The sequence below is a fragment of the Camellia sinensis genome, chromosome 12 (assembly GCF_055761805.1).
Source record: "Camellia sinensis isolate YWXY chromosome 12, ASM5576180v1, whole genome shotgun sequence".
NCBI lineage: Eukaryota > Viridiplantae > Streptophyta > Magnoliopsida > Ericales > Theaceae > Camellia > Camellia sinensis.
The window spans coordinates 93,235,192-93,256,814 of record NC_138972.1 but is presented as its reverse complement, the minus strand read 5'-3'; the positions used below and the strand labels follow the sequence as shown (position 1 = coordinate 93,256,814).

Here is a 21,623-nt window from a genome sequence, read left to right as displayed (position 1 = left end):
GGTTAATGATATTCGATTGACGTAATTTGTTATTGGTATATCCTACTCAATAACTTTTAAAATGTGAACGGTTTAGATTATCACATTAGGCCCTAAAATGAGCCCAATAAGGTGTGCAATAGTTGTTGCTGCGCACCATGAGCACTTTTTTTCCCTTGCAAATCTCCTTCCGTAAATCTTCCACCAAACACAGCTGTAATTTAGAGCGTATGCTTTTTCATCAATTCTCATGTTTGGAGTGTTTGGTATAACTTGTATGTGACACAAATAATTAAAACAATCTTAGCAAAGTTAATTATTTAAAAATTAGAAAAGAGTATTTATATAGCTTTTATTTTTAAATTATAAATTTTTTGCTTGAGAGAAAAGTTATACCAAATAAGTCAGTTGTGTAAAGTAAATTACAACGGCAGAAGAAATCAAATATATATATATATATATATAAGCAAAAAAAACTAGAAAGAAAATTAGCTGTAGGTTTTGTAAGAAGGGTTAACTTGAACCCATTAAATTAATTGGGCCTAATTGAAGTCCAATCACAAAGTTTAAAAATTGGTGAGCTTGGAGAAATTATTGTCAAATGGATTCAAGTGGGTTATATTGAACGAGCCCACGAGAAAGATAACAAACTGAGCTGAGGAAGACTTATCAAACATATATCTCTAAAGAGAGTCCAATAAACCCATTTGATAAGGTCCAATTCATACGGGTGTTTGAGGAGGTTAACCGTTGTTTTAAGAAGAAATGAAACCCTCGGAGGAGATCTATTCTCGAGATATTGGCTTAATCTTGAAAGAGTTCGAAACTACGAACCTAATGACCTATTTGAGCTCAAACTCGAAAATGTTTGGATCCACAAACTTAGAGATCCGAAGCACTTGACTTCAAACGGATTTGAATGCAATCTAGAAGTCACTCTGTTAATGAGTCCCAAAACACTTGCAGGCTCGGAGCTTTTCGAGATCTACGCTGCAGAACCATGGGCGTGATGGAGTCCAAACAAAGGACTTGATCTCGAGAACGGTGAGTGGAGCTAAATTTACTCTTCGGTTAAACTAGCCTATACTCGGGTTGAGGTGGCACGATATAGGGGGTCCCTAAGACTCGACAATATTTGCGGCAGGGCGTTCTCTTGAACTACCCCTGACCCTTCTGTGATAGGGTGTCCTCTGGGACTACCCTTGACTCTTTGGGATGATTGGTTAGGTATGACTAAGAAGAAGGGTTCTCCGAGAGGTTGATCTCCTCTTCGGGGTTTTCCTCATCCTCGGAGAGGTCACTTCCTCAGAAAAGGTAGTTAGAGGGAGTATTCCTCATGTGCGTTGCACATGGCCTCCATCCTACATCATGAGGTGCCTATAAATAGCACCCACCTATAGTTTTACAATGGATGGATTTTGAAGGGACAATTATTGGGAGATAACTAATTTCCCTTCTCCATTATCTACCTTAGGAGTAAAAGTGAGAGATCCATGAGAGAGCCTTACTATTATTCTTTCTCTAACTACTCTGCCTTCTTCTTCACCTAATCTTTTAGCTACATCATCTCCTTGTTATTGTGCTTCTAGTTGTGACTGTTAAAGAATTTAAGTCTCATAATTTCTAAAGAATTTGGGTTTTCTTCAAAGATCTTTGAAGATCTTCGAATTTTCCTACAACATTCTTGAACCCTCTCATACAAAATTTAAGAAGGGTTAACTTGAACCCACTAAATTAATTGGGCCTGATCGAAACCCAATCAGAAACCCCAAAAATTGGTGAGCTTAAAGAAATTATTGCCAAATGAGCGTAAGTGAATTATATTGAACGAGCTCACGAGAAAGTCAACAAATTGGGCCGAGGAAGACCTATCAAACATATATCTCTAAAGTGAGTCCAACAAACCCATCCGATGAGGCCTAAATTATATGGGTGTCCGAGGAGGTTAACCGTTGCTTTAAGAAGAGATGAAACCCTCGAAGGAGATCCATTCTTTGAGGTATTAGCTTAGTCTTGAAAGGGTTCAGAACCACGAACCTAGAGACCTATTTGAGCTTGGACTTAAAAAGGTTCGAATCCACAAACCCAGAGATCCTTCGAACGGATTCAAACGTAATCTAGAAGTCACTTCGTTAATGAGTCCCAGAACACTTGTGGGCTCGGACTTTTTCAGGATCTACACACCAGAACCATGGGCGTGATGGAAGCCGAACAAAAAACCCGATCCTGAAAACGGTGAGTGGAGATAAATTCACTCTTCGATTAAACTAGCCTATACCTAGGTCGAGGTGGCACGATCTAAGGGGTCCTTAAGACTCGACAATATTTGCGGCAAAGTATTCCCTTGAACTACCCTTGACCCTTCTGCGGTAGGACGTCCTTTGGGACTACTCCTGACCCTTTGGGATGTTTGAAGCTTATTGGTTAGATGTGACTAAGAAGAAGGGTTCTCCGAGAGGTTGATCTCCTCTTCGGGATTTTCCTCATTCTCGGAGAGGTCACTTCCTTGGACAAGGTAGTTAGAGAGAGTATTTCCCATGTGCCTTGCACATGGACTCCATCCTACATTATGAGGTGCCTATAAATAGCATCCTCCCATAGCTTTACAATTGATGGATTTTTGAGAGACAATTCTTTGAGAGAACTAATTTCCCTTCTTCATTATCTCCCTTGAGAGTGAAAGTGGGAGATCTATGGGAAAGTCTTACCATTATTCTCTCTCTAACTATTTTGCCTTCTTCTTCACCCAATCTCTTATCTCCATCATCTCTTTACTACTGTGCTTCTAGTTGTGACTATTAAAAAATTTAAGCCTCTCATAATTTTTAGAGAATTCGGATTTTCTTCAAAAATTTTTAAAATTTTTTAAATTTTCCGACAACATCCTCGAACTTCTCATACAGCTTCTTGACCATTGCGAAAGTGAAGTCTTTCTTAATTTTTTCTCTTTTTCTTTTTCATTTTTTCGAATCATTCTGTCATCAATCATTGCTAATTTGCTAGATCATGGCTAGGTCGGTTGGTGAGTCATCCCCCCACCCCAAAAACAAAAAAAAACAAAAAAAAAAAAAAAATTGAGAAAAGTCAAGCATATATACTTTAGGAGAAGTGTATTTTTTTAAAAAAAAAATCTACAAGCCAAAAATCAGTTTTTAGGTTACGATCACTCACTACCTCTTTGTTAAGAACCATGTAATGCTAAAAAAATAAAATTTTAATATACATTTCACATCTCTATAAACTTTTATATTTTTTATACATATTTTATATATTTTAATACACTTGTTATACTTATAACAACATTAACTATGCATTAACTACGGTATGCTATTCTAAAGTTACCAAAGGAAAGATGTGTAAAGAATTCTCATGTTTAAACAAAAGAAATATGTCCAGTTTAGTTCCTATTGAATGAGGTTTAGGAGAGAGAGATTGGGAACAAATCTAAACATTTTTTTAGATTGGGTTTACATATCAACAAAAATTGATGCAAAATGATGTTCCTCATTTTGATCCTTTTGTTTGACACAAAGATTGATGCAATGTATTTTTTTTTTCTAAAATACTTTAACCCCTGATCTTTTGAAGTTATTGTTGGTTTCTTTTAAAAAATGGGCAAATTACATATACACCCCTCCAGGTTTGGTTAAATTACAGATACCCCCTGAGGTTTCGGAAATTACATCCCGCCCCCTGAGGTTTGTATTTTCATAACAATTTACCCCCTGAGGTTTATATTTCATAACAAATTACCCCCTAATTTCTTATGCAAATATAGCATTCAGGGGGGAATTCGTAATTTCTCAAACCTCAGGGGGGTATCTGTAATTTTGTCAAACCTGGAGGGGTGTATATGTAATTTGCCCTTAAAAATTCACTACTGTTGGAAGATAAATAAACTTTGTTAAAGAAGACTCAAAGGATAATGTCCCCACACTCTGTTTTTTTCTTTTTCTTTTTTAGTACCCCACCTTGTTAAAATTTGTGACCCAAAAAAAAAAAGCTTTAAAGACCTTGACCCCTTTCCACCCCTATACTTTTCAAGTCTTCTGAAGAGAATTACATTATGCCAACTTAAAAGAATTGGTTAGAAAATTTGAACTATGAATTATATTTTTTTGATTCAAAATATAAAAAATATTTATATTAAATAATTTCCAGTTTATATGAACGGACTTGAAATATTTTATTTTTGAACGAGTTTGAGGATACACTATAGATCTAATCTTGGACCCAATCGAGTTTGAAAGGGAAAAATCAAAATCATTGATATTTTAAAAAAATAATTACAAATCTGTAATAAATTTTATAAATATTAACAATTAAAATTTTAATTTTTTTTTATAAATCTATAATTATTTTTTTTAAATTTCATTGAATTGTAATTTTTCATTTGTTATGGTATCGGCTCAGTTCGAACCAAACCCAACCTATCTCATATTCATCCCCTAGTTAGACCTATAACAAGATTTTAAAAGTCATATATTTTCATTTTAGACTTGTTCATCCTATTATTGGGTATTTATTCGTAAATTTATTTTCACAAATTTATATTTTGCTTAGTTTAAATTATTTTTTTATGTTCTAATAAGTTATAAAGATAATATAGTTATTAAAATATTCCTAACAACAATAGGGTGAAGCACACATTAATATTCACATTGACAGTATGAATGTTCAGAGGAGAGGAAATAATAGCACTAAAATAGATAAATAAACAATGATAAACAGAAAACAGTAAAACAGTTTAAATAAACAGTAATAAAACTTACAATTGTTTACTGGAATGAAACAAGCACTTCTTCAAAACACATAATTTGAAAACAATTTACGAAAATATAAAATTACAGAGAAAGCTATTTTCTTGAGGATGTAATGCTCTCAATTTTTTCTAACACTGCCTTATTCTTGACTGAAGAGGTCCTTTTATAATCAAAAGAGACTACTGTTAGCCTTGTGAGTGAATACTATTAGCCTTGTGAGTGAATAATCTTGACTTGAAAGGAGCATCAGGAACACATGGGAGTTGTCTGCTGCTTTCGGTGAGTGACTAAAGTTGATGGCTACCTTTTACTATGCTGAATTTGTCGGTGGAATGAATCATGCTAAATGATGAATAGTAATGTTGACTTTTTGATGAATAGCGAATAGTAAAGTTGACTTTTTTCACTATTCATTGGTTGGAGTGTGACTAAGGAAATCAATATAGATATATATATCAACGGTTTTTCTCAAAAGACGAGTATTGATTGAAGCTGATAATTATAGCTATATAGAATTCAATGACTGAATTAAGCATATGGGTCCTAAGCATCTTGAAACTCAAGTCCATATGAATTTTGAGTAGTTGAACCTTCAGAAGAGTTTGAACTGTCTGAACCATCTTCTGAACTGCTGTTATCTGAGTCTGACTTGACTTGGACCATGAAGAGACGAGCCATTTGGATGAGCTCATCTTTAGATGACTTGGACTTGGGCTTAACCTTTGATTTAGACTTATCCTTTGACTTGGGCTGGTTAGTACTGGGCTTTGCTGACTTGGATTTAATTTTTGATTTGGATGACTTGGGCTTGGAAGAACTAGATGTTGGGCTTCCAAGATTGACTGGAGGAAGTTGGCTTCGTTGTGCTAATGGAGCAATTGGGTTCTGCTGAGCTTTAATCATGGCAGGTGTAAGGGCATGAATTTGAACAATTTCAACAATGCGTGGAATCTTGAAATTATCCCACCATTTAACCATTTGTTGCCGGTAAATAACATCATCAGAAATATCATATTGCCATTTGAATATCCAAGGGATTTTGTATTTGGATATAAAAATAAGCAATGGAGGGAATTTCCTTTGCTATGGAGTGAATGAGAAAACAGTGGAGAAATAGTTGACTTGATCCATAATTATGGATGGGAAGATTTCTGGGATGGCGTCATACTGAGTCCACCATCGTAGAAACCAAGTGGGTAATTCAGATTTAAATTTTTAATCAAACTGGAGAAACCAGGAGTGACTATTTGACTCATTTTGATACAAGAGAACTTTGAACCAAGCATCAATGTAATCATAATAACTGTATTGAATTGAATGACCAGTCAGATCTCGTAGTTGATAAGGAGAACCCCAATTAACTAGAGAAACAAAGTTGTGAATATAGAGTGAATGATACACAATTTTCCTTGTGTAAGTGCGATCATGAATGGGTTTAATCACAATTGACTGATGGTTGAACATGATGTCTTTGTAGAAAGTAATTGTTTTTTCTGGATAGAGAGGAGTAAAATGCCATCCAGGAGGGAAATAAGATTTAACCAGATCATGAACAGTATGACTCTTTGGGTGATTAGGTTCTTTGAAAAAGAGATTGGTAGTGGTGGATTTAACATAATCAGATCGGGCTGATTTAATAGGATTAGGAGGGTATGGAGTAACTGCTTGACTAGTTGAAACAAAAGGATTAGTAGCCAAAGCAGATGTATAACTAGGTTTAAGAATGTTACCAAGAATTTGGTAACGGTTAACCAATTTAGTAGGATGGTATTTGGTGACTAACTCCAATGGAGGAGGAACAAACGGTTGACTAGAAAGGACCAAGGCTTTGGAAAGAGGTTGTGGACGAGACATCTATGAAATAGAAGAGATAAATTAGCATCAACTGAGGATGTCTAATTGATAAGTATGTTCATGTAAACAGTTAATATAATGAGCAAGTTGTTGTTTCTGAGTTTTAATCCGATGAAATTGTATGTACTGTGCTCTTTTAGTAGGTAAATGGGTTGATTTGAGAAAGGTAAGGCGACGAGCAGTATGCTTAATCAGGGATTTGTAGTGTTTAACTTTCTGTTTATGGGATGAAATAGAAGGAATATGCATTATTATCCACCCTGTAAAAATTCTTTGGTAAGAAAATCAGGAATAAAATTTTGACAACCAAGAATATATTCAATGTCAAAATAAAAAATATTTAATAAGGTGAATGTTCACATTACCAAATTATTAAGGGTTTAAAAAATATTTATAAGGATAAAATTATTCATAAAATATCTTGAGGTAGTATTTGGTTCACTAAAATGGAATGGAATAGAATAATTATCCCATCAAAATATTCATTCCTATTTTTTGGTTGACTAAAAAAAATAATAAAAAATGAAATCAACATTTACTATTATAATAAAATGATCATCCTACAAGGGAGCCAAAGGAATAAATATTTCATTTCATTCAAACTCATTTCAGTGAATTAGGCTTATTTTGAAAAGGTGGTTAAAAATTAATTTTTTTACTTTTTTTTAAACTTCTTTTTAAAAAACGTGTAAAAAATGTGAGAAATAATATAATTCAAAATGAATTAAAAACTGTTTTTGGACTTTTTATTTTATTTTATTATTCTTTCCAAAAAAATCCTTAGAGCCTAAATATAAAAATCAAGATAAAATAAGATTTATTAAAATAAAAAAATCTTATAAATTAATTGAGTTTGAGCCATTTGAGCCACAAAATTTTGAGCTACCAAACATTTTCCTTGAACAAACTCCCCTTCATTAAATTAATTGAGTTTGAATAAATTCCCCTTCATTAAATTCTTTATTTATTTATTTTAAACCTGTCAAACATGACGTGTAGCACATGCAAACAAAATCGAAAAAAACTTAAGACTCTCATTTTGTGAAGACTCCCACAATCCCTCTAAATTTTAACTACAAAAATGATTTAGACCTCTAAAAGAAGAGCTCTAATAGAGTATTAATTTGTCTTTTTCTTCCCTCTTTTTTGTCTTTTACTTCACTATTTTTTTTTTATTGGTTAACAGTTCATTAGAGCTGTCCTTTTGCAACTCTAATTAGAGCTCCGGAACATGACCCTTTTAACTATTACTGTCATATACGTGGAATCCACACCATTAATAATAAAAATTCAAAGGATGTTATAGAGGTAGGGATGGCAATGGGGGGCAATGGGGTGGATATTAATTCCCCATCCCCATTCCCCTATAATAAATTTTCCCCATTATCCATTCTCCATTCCCCATAGGTACCACCCTCCCCATTTCTTAATGGGTATGGATTTTTTCCCACCCACTTTAATCCCCATTTTTATTTTTTATATTTAATGTTAACAACCATTTTTTTTTTTAAGGTTCACAACAAAAACTAAATATACCTTCAATCTTTTTTCTTTCTTTTTTAATATATTTAATGTTAACATTTTTTTTTTCACAACAAAAGTTAAATATAACTTCAATCTTTTTTCTTTCTTTTTTAATATATTTAATGTTAACAACCTTCTCTTTTTTCTTTTCTTTTTTTTATAAAGGTTTTAGCTAAATATACCTTCAATCTTTTTTCTTTCTTTTTTAATATATTTAATGTTAACAACTTATTTATTTATTTATTTATTTATTATTTTTTTTAAGGTTCACAACAAAAGTTAAATATACATTCAATCTTATTTTATTTTATTTGGTTCAACAACAAAATCAAATACACATTAATTAATTAATTAAAAAGTTTGTTTTGTAATAATCAAATATATAATTTTGAGACAATCAAATAAGTTTTAGTAATTGAAAAAAAAATGTGGAAGAACGTGGAAGATTAAAAAAAAATTACAACAATCTCTCTCTCTCTCACTCTCACTCTCACTCTCACTCTCTCCCCTACATATTACAAAAACTTGATTACAATGTTATAAGAGCCTGTTTGAAGAAATAAAATGTGAAAGAACCTGTTTTAAGAAAGTGTTATAAGACCCATATTAAATTGCATCAGGGCATAAATAAGGAATTGTTTGTTGATCTCTTAGCCACGGATATTTTAGACATTAAACCATCTTTCTCTTAGCAAATTTGAACCATTCATTTTAGTTTATCCAAAATCTAATTATACCTTTAACAAATCTGCACCACTCATTTTAAGATATCTATGTCTTACCACATCCAATCCATCCTCTATCTTCTTCCTTTAGTCCCCCACGAAGTTTGTTGTTTATTACGTTTAAAAAACAAAAAATATTTTTTCAATTAAATTTTTACTAATTTCACAACACCATCACCACTATTCTTACATTCACTGTCACACTACCATCACCATAACCACTACCATCATCACTGCCGCCATCACCTCACCACTATGTCACAATCTCTACTTTCACCTTCGTTCCATCACCACCACCACCAAATATAAAAAAATATATTTTTTATTTTTTTTATAAAAAATATTTTCTATCTAAATAAATGAAGCATAACATTGGGAAACAAGCTGATTTCAGTTAAATCTGTTCATAACTAAGAAAAATTCTTTTATTTTAAAAAAAATTATTTAGTAAGACTTTGTATCCCCTTTTTGTTTTTCCAGCAAATAAATCTTTGTACCCATCCTTTCTAACCAATCACGACTTATGCTTGTTTTGATTCTCTACAATTTCCTTATTTTCAAATATATTTATATATATATATATATATATATATGTTGTATAAATTGTGTGATAATATAAAACAAATAGATTCATACTCGTTAATTGAAATTTCAGAACAAGCAAACCATTCTGAAAATTACAATACATATCAAAATAAAATAACATAGAAAAGCAAACCGAAACCTGCACTAGACAGTGTCCTTAATTTTTTTAAATAAATTTAAAAAATTCTAGATATGCATAAAATTTGACAAGAATAATGTGACAATGTTAATTAATGTGTATTTGATTTTATTGTTGAGCCAAATAAAATAAAATAAGATTGAATGTATATTTAGCTTTGGTTATGAATCTTAAAAAAAATAAAATAAATAAAAAATAAATAAATAAATAAATTGGTTGTGAACCTTAAACCTTAAAAAAAAAAAAAAAAAACAAAACAAAAGAAAAAAGATTGAATGTATATTTAGCTTTGGTTGTGATTCTTAAAAATTTTAAAAAAAATAATTGTGAACCTTAAAAATAAAAATAATAATAAAAAAAATTAGATGTATATTTAGCTTTGGGGAAAATGTTTGGTAGCTCAAATTTTTGTGGCTCAAATGGCTCAAATCTGTCAAAACGACGTCGTTTTACACTCAAAATCTGTCAAAACGACGTCGTTTTGACAGATTTGAGCCATTTGAGCCACAAAAATTAGAGCTACCTAGCATTGTCGTAGCTTTGGTTGTGGATCTTTAAAAAAAAAAAAAAAAAATTGGTTGTGAACCTGAAAAAAAAAAATAAAATAAAAGAAAAAAGATTGAATGTATATTTAGTTTTGGTTGTGAATCTTAAAAAAAAAAAAAAAAAACATGTGGGGAAATTAGTAGGTACCCATCCCCAACCCATTCCCTATGGATATTTAAAGAATATCACTTATTCTACCCAATGGATAAGAAAAAAAAAGAGAAATTCATGTATTTGGGAATAAGAAAAAAAAAGAGAAATTCATGTATTTAGGTTGGATCTCTATGGATACCCACAGGTAGGTTATCCATTGCCATCCCTATATAGAGGTCTTAAAAAAAAGAAAAGAAAAAGAAATAGATCTCATCCTACATTTATACATAGAATTGGTGGGCAGAGACACAGACAGACACAGAGAAACATGGACGGAAATGATGATGATGATAAACAAGTCCAGTGGTCTACACTTCCGAAAGATGTGATACCCATTCTCAGCAACCGCCTCGAAACTCGCATCGACCTCCTCCGCTTCCGCTCCGTCTGTCGCTCATGGCGCTCCTCCTCCGCCGCCTCTCTCTCTTCACCTCCTCTCTCTCTCCCCAACCTCCCTTTCCCCTTCTCTCCCCTCGCCGCCGACCCCCGCCGTGGCACCTTCACCGCCGCCGCAACCACCGTCTTCCTCCTCCAACCGTTCGACGAAATTCCCCACAGAACTACTTCCCACTATCTAATCAAGGTCGAAGAAGATGCCAAAACCCGTCTCGTCTGTCCAGTCTCGGACCTGGTCCAAACCCGTTTTCCCGCTGGGTTTCCGAAAGAAGTCAATTTATTGGAGTTTCGCATATCTCAAGTTCACAATTCCTACACATTTCGAAACCTCGAGCTATTGAATTGTAAGCCAATCGAAGCTGGGCTTCCATTTGTGAAGAAAATTGTTGTTCTGGGTTCGAACCCAGATAGTAGAATCGTTGTTGTGGTGTATGAGATGTGGGATTTGGATGGAAGATTGGCTATGTTGAGAGTTGGAGACGATTCATGGACTCCAATTCATACCCAACACTTTGTTTGTGATGATGTTATAGTCTATAAAGGGAATTTCTACACTGTTGATCGATCAGGCAGAGCTTTCGTGCTCGGCCCGAATATGAATTTGATTGAAATTGCGCCACCGCCAACAAATGAAAATGGGAAGAAGAAGAAGAAGCATTTGGTTGAGTCCATTGGTGATCTGCTTTTGGTTGATAAGTATTTTGAATTACACGAAAGGAATGTTTTTTACTACAAAGATGGGAAAGAGAGGGTTAAGAGTAGTAATCGTGAAATGGTGTCTGAAATGAGAGTTTATAGGTTGAATGTAGATGAACATAGATGGGTTGAGGTGAGAAGCCTCGAAGATCAGATTTTGTTTGTGGGTGATGATTGTTCCTACTCTGTTTCGGCTAGGGAGTTTCCTGGATGTAGAGGGAACAGGGTTGTTTATGAGGATCATGCTGTGGCTTCTCAAATTGAGGAAGAAGATGAGTTGTTTGATGGATTGTGGGTTTATCAAATTGGTGTGTTTAACTTGGGAAATGGGCGTGTTCGGTCGCTAGCAACTTGTCCTCGGCTTGCAAGGATCTTCTGGCCACCTCCATCTTCATCTGGGTGCTCAATGTAAGTGTTGATATGCTAACTTTTAGTTTGTTGACCTCTGGTAATGGCTTATTATAGTGGCAAATAGAGACCAATCTTTCAAACAGTCCTGACCATATCTAACTAGGCCTCTAAAGAATTGAATTGAGGCCTTCAACCATAAAAAATTTATGAAATTTTCTTGGTGAGCATCTCCAATGCACTAGGCATATAATGCTTATTAGGTAAAGTGCCTAGTATGACTCAATTTTTTCAACTCCAATGCATTAGGTGATTAGGCATTTTAGCTCAACTCACCTTCACTATCTACATGTAGCTAGCTTTCAAGGTTAGGCAAAATGTATTTAATCATTAAGATTACTTCCCTCCATCTTTGTTGCTGATGTGGCATTTTATAAAATTAATAGTATTTGGATGAATAGTTAAAATAAAGAACATGGTTGGAGCAAAAACACGAAACAGTTGATAGGCAAAATAAAATATATATTTTATAGTAATGTTTAGATAGGTAAAATGCCTATTACCGTTGGAGATGCTCTAATGATTGAGTTACCTTTGCACCGATCCCTCTTGTGTGCAAAACGTTCCCTCGTACCAAACATGAAAAAGTAGTTGGATTGGATAAATTTCTAGCTTTAAATTTAATGTAATGAAGGTTTGGATGAAGGGAAGTAGTGTTGAATGAAACCTTGTTCTATCAATATGAAGTTGAATTGCTTCCATATTTGTTCTAGTTTCAAGCAACGGTTGGCGCTTTTGATTAACCATGATTTGCAGTGTAAATGTCTCTCTCGAACACTCGTGTCCTGCTTCTTCATCACAGTGTAGGAACTCAAATTTTAAGATTTTTAAAATTTTGAAACTCAGAAGTCTAAAACTTTTGGGAATAGATGTTTTTGAACTATACTAGGAGTCTAGGACATTGGATTTAAGGGAAGCACTGGTTGCTGCATGGCCCTGGTATGAGCATGCTGAAAGCATCTGAATTGAAGAAACGTAGTGTTGTAGTGCATGCCTTGCCGCCTTTATTTATTTTTTCTTTTTCATTCCTTCATACTTATGCTTGTATTTCTTTTGGCATTCTTGAAGAGTTTTGATGATAATGACGTTTTTACGAGAAAAACACATCGTTCATTACATAGGATGTGCCATTTCATTATTTCACAACATAAAGCCCAAGACTTGTTTGACTTGACTGACAACATTGCAACAACAAATACGGTCAGTCATCTGCTCAAAAAACAAATACAGTCAGTCATGTTTCAACACTATCTACCACTTTTAGTGCAGAAAACACAGATCTGAAAGCCAAATCTGTGAAAGAAACCAGCATTGGCAATCCAACCAGCTCACCCTTTGGCGGCACATTGTTCCCAATGTCAAACACAGGAAGAAGCAGCACTTTTGGATCGAGTGCTTCCAAAGTGGTCAGCTCAATCACCAGTTTTGGTGGAAGTTCTTCGGCTACCTCTTCTAGTATATTTGGTTCTACTTGGCGGCCAGCCAAATCTTCAATCTCAACTTGCTCGTCCGTGTCGCTGTCAAGTGGGCCCTTACAATCCTTCATTGCAGCTACCAACAGTGTACCGACAGTCTTTGGATCATTTACTGCTACCTCATCCACTTCAACTCGCGCTACCTCTTCTTCCCAAGCTCAGCCTGTTTTTAGTGCCTCCATTCCCGTCTTCACGGCTGCCTCGGGTAATAACGATTAGGTCAAAACTGCCTCGGGTAATAACAATCAGGTCAGAACAAAGGACTGCATAGGCAAAGACGACCCGGTCAAGGCATCCACTGGCTTCACGTTTGGTACAGCCGCTCCATTGGTGAAAAACCCCTTTCAATTTGATATCCAACAGAATCAAAGCATTCCACAAAACCCTTCTCAATTTGGTGCATTTTCCGGTAGTGTAGAATTTAGTATTGGCGGCGAGTTCTCATTGTGTTCTGGCAGGGACAAGTCTAATCGTAAAATTGTCAGAGTTAAACACAAAAATAGGAGGAGGAGGTATATCATTGAACAAAATCTTTAGAGCTTGAAATTAGTGTCTGTTTTCTGTTTCGGTCAGTTTATTTGAGTCTCTTGGTGCTGACAAATGTCTGTAGGCACGTTTGGGCTTTGAAGTCTGATGATTATGTTTTGTTCCTTTTCGAATTTTAGTTCCACTGGAAAAATTTCATTGTAGGCTTGAAATATCAGAATGTTAGATGTTTTTTCAGTGAACTCCAGAATGTTTGTATCACAACTTAAATATTAATCGTTGTTACGTTTCCTACGGTCATCATCTTCGTGACTACCATTTGACAAAATTGAGAAGATACTATGATCATAAAAATGTTACCACCCTAAAAAACAATACACAAAAGTATCTAGAAAGTGAAATTTATAGACCACATTTATTTTTATTCAGAAAATCCATGAACAGAGCAAAACAGAGAGCCAAAAACGAACTTGGGCATTTACATGTCAAACTTTTAAAACGGATAATCAACCACTATTTTTTTTTTTTTGTAGAAGTTGCCATTAATAGAAAAAGCAGATCACCAAACTGGTGGGTTTGATAACTTCAGTGACAGTCTCATATTACAATTTGACAAAACAAAAGCTTGAAAATAATCCTAAAAAAGGGTATAAAGGCTTTGTGTGTGTGTGCGTGCGTGTGTGTGTGTGTGGGGGGGGGGGGGGGGGGGGGGGGGGGGGTGGTTACTAACTTCCTGCAAATCAGTGTCTAACCCCTTTGACCTTCTTGGCCACAGCACAGATAGCTCCTGTAAGATAAATTGATGTATTTTTATTGATTGATATGTATTACAAGATTGTTGTGTATATTGATATATAGTATTACAAATCAGAGTGGCATTATATAGGAGAGGGTTTGGGTTAGTGAGTGGTGGTAGTGGATGGTAGTGGAGGTGGTGGGTGGTAGTGGAGATGGTAAGTGTGTTAGGTTTAGTGGAGTGAATGTAGTGGGTTAGGGTAGTGGGTTAGGTTTAGTGTACATTAACAGCCCCCCTCAAACTCAAGGAGGATAGGCACTAGCCAACTTGAGTTTGGAGAGAGTCACAAAACAGAAAAATAAACTGATAAATAAAACAGGATAGGAGACACGGTATGGTCGTGTCAGACCGATGTAGCAGACAGTTTATGGGGTCATGTCGGACCGTTGTAGCAGACAGTTTACGGGGTCATGTCGGACCGTTGTAGCAGACACTGTGTGGTCGTGTCAGACCGATGTAGAAGACAGTTTACGGGGTCATGTCGGACCGTTGTAGAAGACAGTTTACGGGGTCATGTCGGACCGATGTAGCAGGACAGTTTACGGGGTCATGTCGGACCGTTGTAGCAGACAGTTTACGGGGTCATGTCGGACCGTTGTAGCAGACACTGTGTGGTCGTGTCAGACCGATGTAGCAGGACAGTTTACGGGGTCATGTCGGACCGTTGTAGAAGACAGTTTACGGGGTCATGTCGGACCGATGTAGCAGGACAGTTTACGGGGTCATGTCGGACCGTTGTAGCAGACAGTTTACGGGGTCATGTCGGACCGATGTAGCAGACACTGTGTGGTCGTGTCAGACCGTTGTAGAAGACAGTTTATGGGGTCATGTCGGACCGTTGTAGAAGTTTACGAGGTGGTGCACCAAGGGGGTGACTTAGGGAGTGCGCCATGGGCGACTTATACATTATACTGGTATAACCCCCCCTCAAACTCAAATAGGTGTGAAGATAGAAACCTATTTGAGGTTGAAACAAAGGGATTGATAAAGCTGACCGGTGTAAAAGACACTGTATGAGTGTGTATATAGGCTGCCCAAAAAAAAAAAAAATATACATGGATGTAGATATCGAGCCCTCAAAAGTTGTGCCCTCAAAAGGTGTGCCCGCACCCTCAAAAGGCGTGCCATCAAAAGGCGTGCCCGAATGCATCAAAAGGCGTGCCATGAAAAGGCGTGCCAGTTTGTCGGCGAGAAGAGGCGCGCGATGCGCGTGGCTGCCTCGGCTATTTAACCAAGACGGAGCTGAGGCCGAGGCAGAGGCTGAGACAAGAAACTGAGAGAAACCTCTGAAGAATTCTGCGTTGTGCTGAGAGAGAGAGGCTGTAACACTGTTGTGCTGAGAGAGAGAGTCTGTAACACTCTGTTGCGAGAGAAAATGGCTTCGTCGTCCCGTGGGCTGCTCACTCTCTTTCCCGATCTCAACGAGTCCACAGGAGAGAGAACTGGTGCGGTGTCCCGTGAACCTCAACTAAACACCACTGGGTTTGCTCCGTTGAACTTTCCGATGCGGTCTGTGGAGCAAAGAATGGCAGTGCAGTCAGATGTGGAGGCCAATCAATATACCTTGAAGGCATGTGTGGAAAGCATGACGGCGGTCACAAATTTGTCGAACCGGCTGCAGAGTAGGACAAATGAGGTGCAGCAGTTAAACGCCCAACTGGCTCTGCTCCAACGCATGTATAAGGATGCGCGAGCAGAGATAAGCGTGCTAAGGGCAGAAAACAAGGAGCTGAAGCGGAAGGCCACCGTGATGTTCCGATTTGGAGGGCCACCAGATGCGGGAGTGGAGGAGCAGGGAGGAGGCAATTGGCTTGGTGGTCGAGGAAGCACGGAGGCAACACCGTCAAGGGCCGCTCAGGACGGGGGTAAAAAGAAGAGACCGGCGGCAGAGTAGGTCGGTGGGTGGCCGTCTGCAGAAAAGAAAACAAATCTGTTGTTGTTGTGATGGTGATCTTGTGTGGTTTTTTTTTTTTTTTTTTTTTTTTTTTGTTTTTTTTTTTTTGGTTCCGGTGTAAAATGTGGATCGGGGTGAACCCCTGAGATGAATAAAATATGGTTGTTGTGCAAATTGGTAAAGGGTTTTGGGTTGTGTTTTTTTTTTTTTTTTTTTTTTTTGTTTGTTTGTTTGTTTGTTTTTTTTTTTTGTTTTTTTTTTTTTGTTTTTTTTTTTTTGGAATATAAAAAATAATAAGAAGATAATGGAAAAAAAAAAAAAAAAAAATGATGCTCACTGACGAGTGGTATAATAAGGAAATATTGATGGAAAAGAAAGATAGAAAACAATAAAATAAAATAAAATAAAAAAAAAGTAGGGAAAATATAGTATAATAAAAATATATATATATATATATTAAAAATAAAAGAGAGGTGGGAAATAACGGGGAACCAGCACAGGATTTGAATTTTGATGATTCATTATGTTAATATATATATATATATATATATATATTAAATAAAAGAAAAGATGAGTTTAAAAAAAAAAAAAAAAATGAGGGAGGTGGGCGGTGGATTCTTTTCAAAGGAAGGATGAAAATAAATATAAACAAAAGAAAAGACAGTGGAGTGGGGTGGATTGGTTTCAAAAGAAGGATTAAAATAAATATAAAAAAAGAAAGAAAAGAAAGTGGAGTGTGTTAAAGAAAAGACAGTGGAGTGGGGTGAGGGTCTCCATGTGTGATCATTTTCCCTGTTGGGTCAAAAGTGGTGCCGAAAGTCACATAAAAAATGATTAAAAATAAATAAAGAAGTGGGAATGGAAGCAAAAAAAAAAGGGACAAAGCAAGTGGAAAACATGAATGTAACCACTTGATCGCCTACTGAAATGCCTTGGACAGCACACTGCAAGCATCAGAACCCATACTGTTTGTAGCGGGTGCTGGGGCAGAAGCTGCTGCGGGAATACAACTTGCCTCCAGGTCTTTTTTTCACAGAACATAACATGCTACGAATTTGATGAGCCAAAGTCCAAGCTGACTGTATACTTGCCCTCTGCGAACATAGAAGGAATGAAGACCAAGGTCTGGGTATGGGTCAAGGTCACAAATGTGGCAGTTGAGGGCTCCAAATCGGATAAGGTGTGGTGTGTGGTGGCAATGGTGGCGTGTGTTGCCTCATGCGTGTGTTGGGGTTAATCATGGCTGCTGGTGGGTGCATGGGCTGGGAGATGTTTAGGACGAAGGGGCCTAAGTCTTCGCCGTTGCAGATGGAGACAGAGAGGAGGAGTTGGTCGAGTTTGTCGGCGGAGTCGCCGCCGTCTGTGGCGGCCGGAACGACCTTCCGGTGAGATTTGGAGGAGAGCATAGTTGGATTTGAGGGTTTGGTGACAGTGGAGAAACCGCTGGAGATTGAGTGGGGCTCGGAAGAGCAGTCGGGTCGGATAGGCCATGCAAGAAAATCGCCGAGAACCAGAGATCGGAAAAGGAATGAGATGAGTGTTCTGATGAAACCCAGAATGGAAGGTGTGTGTTGAGGTCCGGCGGGCGGCCAAGGCGAGGCTGCCGCCCGCCGGTGAAGCAGAATTACTAGCTTCTCAACTTGGCTCTGATACCATGTAAGATAAATTGATGTATTTTTATTGATTGATATGTATTACAAGATTGTTGTGTATATTGATATATAGTATTACAAATCAGAGTGGCATTATATAGGAGAGGGTTTGGGTTAGTGAGTGGTGGTAGTGGATGGTAGTGGAGGTGGTGGGTGGTAGTGGAGATGGTAAGTGTGTTAGGTTTAGTGGAGTGAATGTAGTGGGTTAGGGTAGTGGGTTAGGTTTAGTGTACATTAACAGCTCCGATGATCGCCACCACCACCCCGGAAATTATAACAGCTGATTTCAAGGATTGGATTCGGTCTTTGTTCACTTTCCCTGCTGCCTCATCTTGTTCCTCCTATGGTAGAACGATGAATGCAGTTAATGACATTCGACATTAATTTCAACAATGATTTAAATTTGAATATCATCCAACGTGTTATAAATGAATTGATGTAAAATATGGAAAGTAGAACCATTAAACCAATGCATTATTAATAATAATATCCAAATTTTAATCATCGTAGTATTATTATTGGGAAGGGGCCTCAAGATATGTTGGCTCTATGTAGTATATTTCAGGCCCTAGAAAGTGTGTTCTCACTGGCCAAATTGGGAGTTAAATCTCCAGATATAGTGAACCTGAACATTTGTTGATGCCACGTGTGTAGAGATGATGAAATATCTCAGCTCTCCACGACTCTAATAAAATAGGTTTGGACGACTTTTTAATTTGGATAAATTATTAATAGATCTTAATAATTAAATTTAATTTTCTTCAAATCTTATTGAAAATAAGTTTTAATAAAATCGTGACTAGAAGTAATTTTTTTGTGATGCTTGTTTTACATGTCACTAAAAATTAACATGACTTTTTTTGACAGTTTTTATAAATTGTTGTTAAAATTTACTATCAGCAACTTTTTTGTGACGAATTTTCAAACTGTCGCTAAAAATTGAAAACTAGTAATGCGATATTTTTTTTAAACTATCGCTAAAATATATAATTAGTGACATTTTTTATGATAATTTTTAAACTTTCACTACAAATTAACAATTAGTGACTTTTTTAATAATGTTTGATGAAAAATATAATTAATTATCATATGATCTACTGGACAATAAACTTACCTATTAGAACTTTACACGTAAGTCCCTTCAATTTTTAAATAGGGTAGGGCCAGGTTGAATTTCAGATGAAAATAAAAATTCTGATAAATTCAGGTTGGGTAGAGAGGATACAAAATGACTTCTTCTTTTTTTTTTTTTTTTATATACATATTTTCATATTTGTTAGATGATATAAAATAGTTTTTAAGGGTTTTTTTTTAATTTTTTTTTTTGGATATCTCACTTCTTCTCTCCCTTCCTTTACTTTGTAATCAAATTCAGACCAATATCAAACAATATCACATTGTTTGAAGTCATTCATCAACCTCATGTTATTAAAATTCAATACTATGACTATGTAAGTTGTAAAATTAAACCATCTATAATTAACCACCATAATCTTCATTAGTGAAATTGATGACAAACTCTTTGAACTGGCTGCATTTGCATGTCAGGTCCCTAATCTCATGTAGGAGAAAAAAAAATGAAACTAATTTGAAAAAAGAAAAATATAAATTTGGAAGAAATAAAGAAAAAAGAAAATTGCATGAAGAGATGTAAACTTATTACTACTAAATTTACTTATTAAATTTAGATTACCTGTAGTTGTTTAGGAGTGGTGTAGGCAGGATCAACCTGAAAATTAGAAGTGAGTTCAGGATTCATTTCTCCACTGCCGGAAACCGCCGTTGCCGCTGTGGCTATGGCTGTAGCTTCCAGGTCTGCCACGTCGTAGGCTGCCGGAGCTTCATCTGTGTCTTCTAGGGTTGTCATTCTCTTCTTCATCCAAACCAAAAATTTCACAAAAACAATAAAAAGACCTGTGCTTTTGTTTTGCCTCTTTCTTTTTCATTTTTTGGGATGATCAAATGATGGTATTTTTCATTCATTATGGGTGGTGGGCTCAGCTTAACTGGACACGTGGACAACACTTGTCATCCATTCTTAGCAGGTGCCATCCATGCTGCACATCAAGCACATCTATGAATACAAAGGGTTTTTTCTTTTTTATTATTTATTATTTATTTATTTTTTATGAAGTAATTCATAAAAGTAATGTTATCGACCCCAAAAATTCTACTAAAATTTTTATCAAATATCTTACATGAGTGTGAAATCCACATGGGATCCACATGGTATGGGTCCTATACTCATGTGAGACATTTGATAAAACTTTTGAGATCTCTAACATTTTTCAATTCAAAGAGTAATGTTACCAGTCCAAAAATTCTACTAAAATTTTTATCAAATATTTCACATGAGTGTGAAATCCACATGAGATCCACATGGTGTGGGTCTTACCCTCATTTGAGGCATTTAGTAAAACTTTTAAAATCTCTAGCATTTTTTAATTCAAAAGCACTCTTTTTGTGTTTGGTTTACAGGTGGCCCTGAGATTTATGGGGTTTTAGGCGAGTTTTGAAAGTGGGGTCCTCCTACATCTATTTTTTTATTAAAAAAAATACAGATAAAATAAAAGGTTACTAATAATTTCTTTATTATTTAGTAGTTACAAAAAGTTTCCTTATACATATAATCATTAAAATTTATTTTCATTTATTAAGATATAAAAAAATCATTACAAAGACTTAAAAAGGATAAAATAGGATATTGTTGTTTTATAGTTTAACACTGATATCTGATAACGAAATAATTATGTTATTATAATATGATATCTGATAATATAATCATAATCTACACAAATTACAATCCACTAATTATTTGATAACAAAACACAAATTATTGGAAAAAAAGTTGGGAGAAAAAACTAAGGTAAAATTATTTAATTAAATTATGATAAAGACAGACGACAAAAAAATTAGGGCAAACAAAATTAAGGAAAAAAAATTAGGGTAAAATTATTCAATTAAAATATGATAAAGAGAGATGATAAAAAAATTAAGATAAGATTATTTATTCTATTAAATTCTTGACATTAGATTTTATTTGGACTCATTATATTATATATATTTATTTGGACTAATTATATAAATTTTTAATTAGGCCTAACAATGATTATATATATATTTTTAATTTGGCCTAACAAATTTTTTTAGGAATTTTTTAGACTGGGTCTCAAACAATAAAAAAAGATTAAATTTTAAACTTTTAATTTAATATAAAATAAATAAATTTAAGATTTTATTTTATGCCAAAATTTAGAAACCTAGGCCCAGGCCTCAGTGGCCTTAGCCCACACCTGTTAGTTTAATGTTGGCTAAAGGCTTTTTTCTTTACCATAATATGCGAAAATTTATAAATATGACGAGACTTATCTTTGTAATTGTACATAATTTTAAAAAGTAAAACAAAAAAATATAATAAATTATCTGTCAATAAATTTTGTTATTAATTAATTAATTAATTTTTTTATGATAACATAATAGAAGAATTAATTTGTAATAAAAATAAATAAATAAAAACTAAATTTCAATAAAAAAATAGGGGTGAGCAGCGGA

General features: G+C 35.2%; 1 protein-coding gene across 3 annotated transcripts; it reads left to right on the top strand.

The window, feature by feature from the left end:
• The first annotated feature begins 10,451 nt into the window (after positions 1 to 10,451).
• On the top strand, positions 10,452 to 14,023 carry LOC114273449 (F-box protein SKIP23). Of its 3 annotated transcripts, none has more exons than XM_028215243.2 (2): positions 10,452 to 11,768; positions 13,033 to 14,023. In XM_028215243.2, exons 1-2 carry the CDS (start codon positions 10,537 to 10,539, stop codon positions 13,460 to 13,462), a joined length of 1,662 nt encoding a protein of 553 aa, XP_028071044.2. In that variant the 5' UTR covers positions 10,452 to 10,536; the 3' UTR covers positions 13,463 to 14,023. The 3 variants fall into 3 exon arrangements, with proteins under 3 accessions (XP_028071044.2, XP_082755369.1, XP_082755370.1); XM_082899243.1 differs by having other exon boundaries at positions 10,474 to 11,768; positions 13,038 to 14,023; XM_082899244.1 differs by having other exon boundaries at positions 10,474 to 11,768; positions 12,837 to 14,023.
• The last annotated feature ends 7,600 nt before the right edge of the window (positions 14,024 to 21,623 follow it).

Excerpts from the sequence above, each read along its gene's own strand:
- LOC114273449 (XM_028215243.2), top strand. The coding sequence starts at position 10,537 with ATGGACGGAAATGATGATGATGATAAACAAGTCCAGTGGTCTACACTT. Across the intron at positions 11,769-13,032 it reads TCTTCATCTGGGTGCTCAAT|TGCAGAAAACACAGATCTGA; the intron begins GTAAGTGTTGAT and ends TACCACTTTTAG.